Source organism: Perna viridis, chromosome 11, assembly GCF_037379345.1.
Source record: "Perna viridis isolate PV_CMFRI_1.1 ecotype Kerala chromosome 11, ASM3737934v1, whole genome shotgun sequence".
Taxonomy (NCBI): Eukaryota; Metazoa; Mollusca; class Bivalvia; order Mytilida; family Mytilidae; genus Perna; species Perna viridis.
In genome coordinates this window covers 10,357,527-10,366,654 of record NC_142455.1, presented here as the reverse complement: position 1 = coordinate 10,366,654, position 9,128 = coordinate 10,357,527, and the positions used below count along the sequence as shown (strand labels likewise).

Genomic DNA, 9,128 nt, shown 5'->3' with positions numbered 1-9,128 from the left:
ACGGAAAGATGCAACACGTTATTGTCATAACAAAATCTTCGACATTTTGAAATTTTACCATTATACCACTTATAAATTTACTTTTAATATCAATTCTATAATTCTACTTTGATATGTTATATAGATTAGCATACCCTTATCTGTAAGATGGGGTACCTCAGAACGATGGACGTCAACGAGTCTTAAGTTTAATGTTCCGTCTTCAAATGGAGCTCGGATTTCGTCTTCATTTCGGATGTAAACTGGTAGATTTATATTGTAAAGTTCATCCTAAATTTAAAAAAAATGAAACTTTGCGTATAAATTAATATCTAAAGGCTTTTATTTGAATGGTGATTTTTTTATATAGCAATATGATATATTACAAACACATGTGCAGTCATGGAATGCCTGGATTGAATTTATATTATAACTTGTATTTTTGTTTTCATTTTTGTGTATGCTTACTAACAGTTGTGATTGCACTTGGACGTAAAAAATATGGTTATTTGCTTAACTGTCATCTTTCAACTTAAAATTTTGATTTGTTTTTAAAACAACTACAAATTTCATGCAGGAATTTGAGATGAAGTAATAACAGAAAGTGGTATTCACAAACGTTTTAAAAAACCCAATTTCTGATAAAAAAAATAAAAAAATAAAAAAACAACAACAAAATGTAATAAACAAAAAATAGTAAAGCATGAGAGATATTTATCAAGACTTACATTATGAAAGGCATGGAATTTCTTAATGAAAAAAATAAATACATAACACAGCCAAATGTGCCACATATGATAATCATATGGTGTTCGATTCATATGATAATCATATGGTAATCATATGGCAATCATATGCTATTGAACATATGATAGCCATATGATATTGAACATATGATAGTCATATGATATTGAACATATGATAGTCATATGATTATCATATGATTCTCATATGATTCTCATATTGTAATTTTGGCTTACAAATATATGATAATCATATGTTTGTGAAAAACATATGATTAACATATGATAACCATGCGATAATAATATGTATACCGAAACATATGATTATCATATGGTGCTCGATTTATACGATAATCATATGATGCAAACCATATGATTCTCATATGTGACACATTTGCCTGTGTACATTGCTATGTGAAACTTTGAAACGCTTCAAGTCTAAAATTCTAACACTAAGATAGTGATAGATTTTTTCTAGAGTTATGAGGTATAAATACTTAAATTATGTAATACAGTTACTGCGTGCTTTTCTTTATGCGCAACGACTAATACTATGTACACATTTTGCTTGATTTGTAGACAGAGAACTACTTACAAATTAAAATTAACCTCAAAGCTTATGTTCCAGTTGAATTGATAGAATATCATGAAAGAAACAAAAGTGAACCTAAACTGAATAGATTATAATGATAGTATATTGAACTCTTAAATAAACTAACCTTTGTAAGAAAACCATGGTTAAACAAATCCATGAATGCGAATTCTACAGCTTCTCTGTAAGGCTGGCCTCCATCGACGAACCTAATAACCAGGTATCCATCTAAATCAGATTAATAAAATTAGAAACTTTGTGGATTTGGGTATCTACAACATGGAAGAAGTAAATAAATAATACCAAACATTGAAAACATTAAGGAACCAATATGGAGATATCGGCATTAATTAAATATACTTAAGTATGATAAAACCATTGACTTTTACAAATTTGGGAAGGTAAGTTAAATGCAAAGTACCAGTCTTCATCTCCTCATATCTATGAACAAGAAACTGTTTCCAATCAAGTGCAGCTTGATCTTTCATGACTTGTCTCTCTAAATCAGTTGTAGTATAGTATCCTACTCCCGTTTCTACAGTTCCTCTGCAAAAAATGATCTTCTTGTAAGCCATTTACATAATTAAATTAATTACGAAGTATTACGACACTGGCTCTGAGAATATGGAAATTTAGGAATTCTTGCGTGCATTAATTATCACGTTTTAGTAAATCACATCAATAATACGATTTATATGATTTAGAAACAAAATGCGAATGTTAGAGAATCCCAAATTAGTTATGTTAAGATTGATGCCAGTTTTGATATTTGTTATTTTGAGCCATACGTATTTAAGAATGATACAGTGGTAAAGACATGATTAATTATGACACTATTCGAAGGTTGTAGTTTTGTGTTTTGATCAACATAAAATAAGTAAATAAAAAAAATTTTGTTATTGGTTTTAGCAAAATTTTATGTGTTTTTCGGGATCTTCAAAAGGAATATAGGCTTATATTCCATGACAGCGTTTTATATTCACTGTGAAGATCCCCTATAAATAACAAATGTATCCGACTTGAGTGCTTCTGTATTAGAAATATTTTCTGAAACAAACGGGTTCACGTCATCAACGTCAAATACGAATGTCACTTGTGACGTTATACATCAAGATAAAATGGTTTAAGGAAACAATTATATTTCCAGATTTCAAATATTCTTTTCCAAGAAGACGTTGACTTCCAACAGAATTGGTATGATTTATTTGAACTCCATTTTCATAAAAGCATTAATTTCCCTTGTCCACTTTTATATCCCCGGGTCTTCTGCGGGGATATGGGACCATATCCGCTCTCAAACTGACCAATTGAATTGAGGAATTACTTAGAATATGTTACTCCAGTAGAATACATATCGAATGTCAGATTCCTGAATGTCATCTATGGAAATGAAAGTAATCAGTAATACTATGCTTAACAATGGAGCATTATTCTTAATACATTTAAGCAAAGAATTATCATTAACTATTAATGATCCAGTCAGTACATTCCGTTCACCTGCTGACACTCATGCTTACCTTGATAAGAATTGGGTTGCATATGTACTACATCCTAAATCTAAGGTTTCTATTGGTAAACATCTATCGTACATATTACATGCGCTCATTAGTATGTGTACACTGCTTCCTGCACGTTTTAGTGCTGAAGTAAAATAATGATCAACTAAATAAAAATTGTTGCTGGATACAATATCAATATGGCATTGCACAAGTACAATGTATTTTGCTTTTAGTACTAGAAAAGTCAGATATGAGGAACTCCAAAAAAAGTAAAGGGAAACTTAAAAGCTTCGTGAATTACTGCAATGATCATCCAAAGTGACTTGTAATGCTACTTATAGGATATGCAAGTCTCGTTCTAGTTTCATTTTATTTACAGGAATTTCCGATGGAGAACGTATTGAAAACCAAAGACCAATCTGCATTTTAGTGTTTACTTCTGGGTACTCGAAACACAGTATAACATAGGAAAATCTTCCATTTTATGTTCAATGGATTGTCAATATGGTAAAGAGTAATCAAGGGAACCAATGCTACAGCGGTAATCAAAAGAATGCAATCCAGGGACAGATACCAGACATGGAAAACAGACACACAAAACAAAGAACACAAAGTAACTAAAATTATACATACAAAGTAACAAAAGCAAATGAGCAACTCGGACTCCACTAAAAACAACTGGGACCATGGACCAGGTGCACCGGTAGGGTAAGCGTCCTCTGCTTTTCTGGAAAAACCTCATAAAAAGTCACACCCGGGGCAGACAAATGAGGAAAGGAAAACCATGACCCGCCGAACAAATCAGCACTCATGGTGCAGATGGATACACCACAACGATCCACGAGCCCACGATGACGACCACAAAACTTCTGTAGTGATGACTTCAATCCTGTAGCAACACAACCCTGCTTCAGAAGCCCTTCTGTTAGAGCCCCAGCGCGATACAAAAAGTCTGTGCAGCCCTTTATCATGTAGAAATGGTTTGTCCTTAACACTTAACTCAATGCTCTCTAAATGACAAATCTCAATGTTTTTGAATGGTAGAATAGGACCCATTCTCGTGAAATCACGGGGTTCAAATGACAAAACTTACATACCGTATAGTACATTCGAAAATATCATCCAACTATTAACTAGTTCAAACTGAGCATTTATAGTGCCGAATAAGTGTCCGATAAGGAACATAGTAATTACTTACCTTTGACCTTCTTGTTTAAGACATTGAAATCATTTGCTGGTAAATCATTGAAGACAAACGTCACATCACATGAAAACTCTTTGCTCTTCAGAAACTCTGTAAACGACATTATACGATGTTAAAGACGGTGTTTTTAGAAAATCAGAGTACGCTTACCCTACCGGTACACCTGGTCCATGCTCCTAGTTTTTAGTGGAATTCGAGTTGCTCATTTGCTTTTGTCACTTTGTATGTATGATTTTAATTACTTATGTTCTTTGATGTGTATGTCTGTTCTCGATGTCTGGTCTTTGTCCCTGGATTACGTTCTTTTGATTACCGCTATGAACTTGGTTCCCTTGATTACTCTTAGACAAATATCTGTTTTGTTTTTTGTTTTTTTTTGGAATAGGCAAACATACGATATAAGATATCCAATGAATGCACATCCATGTACGAATCGGTTTTAGACATTGGGAACAATGCGGAGCTGTAATGTGGCTTTTCAAAATTAAGGAGATCCCTTCGATCTCTTCCCTGAGTCCAAGCCTCTAAGCCTAATGCAATATTTCACTTGACCAATTAGGCTACATGTTTGTTTGAATATTGATTGCGTAAATTGGACGATATTTTCTAGTAAATAAATTTAGGATTTGAATATAAGTGAATTATGCACACGTTGATCGTATACAATATCGTTAAATCTAACACGGTATTTGAATGCTTCAAATCGAATAATCTTCCTGTCGACAACCAATTTAAAGTCTTCTTCAATGTACTTGCAGGTTATTACAATAACCCTCTGGTAATTAAACATTGACATGATTAAAGGGAGCGATGAAATCAAGTGAGTATATTTTACAAGGTACACTTTTAGTGAAAGACTGTCAATTTTTTTCGATGAAATGTGCTACCAGTACACTTTGAAGTCAATTTTAAAATCTGTGCATGATTATCTTATATACAAAGGTATTCTACGCTGAACAAACCATAAATATTGAATGAAGATAGAAGATGTTCAAAAGGCATCTAATCGATAAATCGATAAACCATTTTATAGTTATAATTATAATTATTGCTCTATAATGAATAGTAGAGCAAGTACTATTTTACTTCTGGGTTTCTACATTTCTTTCAAAAAATAACACATGGCACACAATTTCGATACAGACATTTCGAACGCCACTAAGTTATCAGTATTTGACCAATCGGGAAACAGAATTGCGATCAGGTGACTTGCGTTTCTATAGAAGAGCGTCCTTAAGGTTCAAATGGTAAAAAGCGAAACTATACCGACTGCGGTGGAAAAAACCGTTTTTATATTGCATTTGCGTTTGTTTAAATTGCAATCTTTTGTGGCCAATATAACATTGTTTGGTTAGTGTAAATTATAACGGAATCATTATCATAATACTATATATATATATATATATATATATATATATATACCAATAATGTTTAGGAATAACGTTATACTGTTTCCTCCGTCACAGGTTCCAAAGTCAGCGATTACCAAACTTGAAACTTTAGTTTTCATCAGATTCTCTGCAATAATAATGACCTTTTTGACATTGGAAAATGGAGCAAAATTGATTTAACTCTTATCTGATTTCGGTCACCTCCTTATAGATATTTGTGTGAAAGTGGTGCTGTGAAATTCACTGAATATATGCCGATCAAACCAACTACTGTTAACTGCGGTTTACGAATTTTGTATATGTTTGCGGTGGATAGAAAAACCGCGAATATATTCACCTTGCAGATTCCGCGATAATTAATACGTTTACAGCAGAGTAAAGACCAAAATTCCTGCCACTATCAGCATAGTTTATTCCATTTTGTTATTAGATAATTTCATTAACTTTTATTTTGACTTTATCTCCTGCTTTGGAAGCGGGCAAACGTTTTGTAGCGGAAAATGTTTAATCTAAACCAAACCAAACCTTGAATGAGCTAAAAACATGTCTAATCATGTCCGTAAGTATTGGATTGAAAACTTGAAAAAGAAATAACACCATTTTTGAAGTTCTAAATTGTTTCATTGCAATTGTTCATAGCTTTTAAGGCTTGAAGATGGCATCTTTATCCTTGCCTTTGGTTTATTACTTGATTTGTTTCCGATTCTAGTTTCGTTCTTTTGTATCAAGTATCGACCTTCAATGAATGAAAACAATGGCAGTATCTGTAATTTTTCAATTTACTAATTACAAGAAAATATTGAGGTTCGTAAAACGAATAACGAATGAAATGAGATTGTAAACCTTGCTATGTATTTATGTAGTTTAATGATTTCAAAGTGTATTAGACTGCTACCATCATAGTTTTTATGCTCTCAATCAATCTTTATATAGAAAATAAATTTTAGATTTTTTCAAGAAGTCAATGAAAGTTAGAATTAGGTTTAATACTTGCCTAGAATTGAATGACGGTAATAGGTCCATCTTTCTCGTAGCAACTGTGTATGGCATCGGCTTGCATAACTTGCATATTCTGAATATGATTCCTCTTCTCTACTTGTGCTGAAGATAACATTCATTGTATAATTTTCTTCTGTCAATTATAACGACAAACCACCAATTTCTATAAAGACACCTGCATAACCTTCAATGCATTTTAGGTACGTCTGTGTCCTTTAAACATTATATCTTATATCATTATGTTCAAGTTGTTTATGTTTCTATTTGTCACGTTCTTTTGTCAGTTGTTGTATCAGATTACAATGTTTGTATAAAATTTTGATAAACAAAATACATGAGGTTTGTTTACTTGTTACACTATATATATATAAAACAGATATCATCATACAGCAATCAATTATTTCACCTTCAACTAGAGTTCAACTTACGACCGTTTTGTACATTGAAGATAATAAACGATATTCCTTCACGAGGATATATTACTAGAAGCAACACATAATATTCTAGCAGTCCAGGGTAGATAAAAAGCTCAGTCTCAGTCATAATATCTGAAATCTCTTTTTTTGCTGAGTAAAAGTATTCAAAAGTGCTTAAATATTATGCAGACAGATTAAAATTCGACATACTGTTTTGTTTTTGTTTTTTTTATCTTGTTTTATTTGTTTGTTTTTATTTGTTATCCTCATTTTTTGTTTTATTTTGTCTGTTTTTTTTTCTTTCAATAATTTAACTCCTAATAATGTTTGTTTTGAGGTTAGACCAAAGAAATGCATAGAACAAAGACCAGGAAATGCATAAACAACAGAAAAAACACCATTAAACAAAAGCAATAATTATAAAATCATTCAAAAATTAAAAAAGGGTTTGATAAAAAACGATCGTATCGACTAGGTACATTATTAGGATTTAAATTTTCTATTAAAACCCGTTTGAGCTGCCTACATACATATTGCAAGATTTCTTATCCGGATTAGAATGAACTTTTATTTTTTTCATACATTGCGGCTGATATGACTATATTTTGACAACAAACGATTTCAATTTAATAAAAATACGACGTTAGTCTTAATGAAATACAAACAAGTATACTTAAAGTCGTCTGGTCTAATAGGATACACAATAAACAAGCATGCTTCAAAGATTTTTTTTTTAATCTGTTACAACGACCCGAAGGCGCACTGTCTAGAGAATCACACTTATTTAAAAACATAGTACAATGTAACTTGGTGTCGGTTCGGTGTTTAGGAAGCCCCTATTTCATCAGTTCATTGTGTTCATTTATAACAACATATAAACGTACCTTGAGGAAATTATAGTTTGTAAGGATGGAATCTTGTTGACAGGAAAAAAATCTTAGAAGTTTTATTGTATTTTAAAACTTCTTTCTTAACGACGTAACAGACTCACACGTAAGAATTTTATGACATTGTGTTTTATCATCGTTTCGTATATTCTTAAAAAAAATATTACATAACAGTAATTAACCTTGTTTTATAAAGACAAATAACGCCATAAGCCGTAGATATTGATACAATATGTACATGTAGGCATATGCCCCCTAATTCAGTTGATTTAGTATAAAATTAGTCCGTAAAATATTTTTCTCTTTCAGCCGTCTTATGAACATATGAGTCGCTGTTTTTACTGTGCTTGTTTAAAAGTCCCGGATTCTTAGTTCAGTAGACTTAACGCATATTTGAAGTTTAATTTTACAGGGATTAATTCAATTTAAAAAGACAAATTATAATTGTAAATACAAAAACATTAATTTCCAAATCGGACTTTTTATTTAGTAGAATAAGTAGTTACAATATTCAAACATTAAGAAATTTTACACATGCGATTCTTTCAGGTTACGTGTGTCCCTAATACATAGTGTCAATCAAATTACCGATTAAAGTATACTTGAGCTGATTAATTTTTGATTCCTCCTCTAATTCATCGGAAATAGCAAAAAAAAATACGTATTGTTCTTCAGTAAGCAAATACATTGATATATCTTTCTATTGACATAATATATAGCCGTCTATCTTATTGGCATTTTAAAGTATAAAATTCCGATGCAATTTAATGAAGAACTTTTCCGCCATATCATTGATTGTTTTTGTTTTGCTTATTTGTTTGTTTGGTTTTTTGTTTGTTTGTTTGTTTGTTTGTTGTTTTGTTTGTTTGTTTTTCGTTCAAGGGGAACATGATGACGCCACAAGCAAAACCACAGAATTTTGAAAAATAAAAAGAGCCGATGGCCTGTGATTTTATACTTCGACAGATATATTGTTGAGTGTCATAGCTAAACTAAAGTATGCATTAACTGAGTAGTCGAAAATGTAAATGGTTAGAATTAAATTTATGGGATTGAACAAAATTATGATATTCAGGTTTGATGTGATTGATCTAAAAAAAAAGAGGATATGAGAGCTATAGTCATGTTTGTAAATGAAGGAAATCAGAATGAGGTGTGTAAAGGGCGACATGAGCGTTCGTAGTAGGATTGTTCTTTAGTCAGCAACGCGGTATGATTCAAACATGGTAAAAGTAAAAACATTAGGGAGTAGCTGTTTGCATTCCAGTAATACTTCATGAATATAATTAATACTTGAATCTTGATTTTGTTTACATATCTGGCTCTAATGCTGCTGATGAGATGTTACTGTTTGCAATATTTATCGGATTAGTATTTTGATATTTTGGAAAGAAATGGGCACGGCGACGTTCGTTGTA

The 9,128-nt window shown here is 31.7% G+C and overlaps 1 protein-coding gene across 2 annotated transcripts; it reads right to left on the bottom strand.

The window, feature by feature from the left end:
- Positions 1–134: 134 nt before the first annotated feature.
- Positions 135–6,669, bottom strand: LOC148602939 (uncharacterized; the record flags this gene model as incomplete). 2 transcript variants are annotated; one of them, XM_088552796.1, is given in 7 exon segments in its annotated part: positions 135–270; positions 1,442–1,542; positions 1,736–1,860; positions 2,832–2,955; positions 4,012–4,107; positions 5,440–5,535; positions 6,403–6,667. In XM_088552796.1, coding segments are annotated over 7 exon segments (802 nt in total), but the record flags the coding sequence as incomplete, so codon positions are not given.
- Between the last annotated feature and the right edge of the window lie 2,459 nt (positions 6,670–9,128).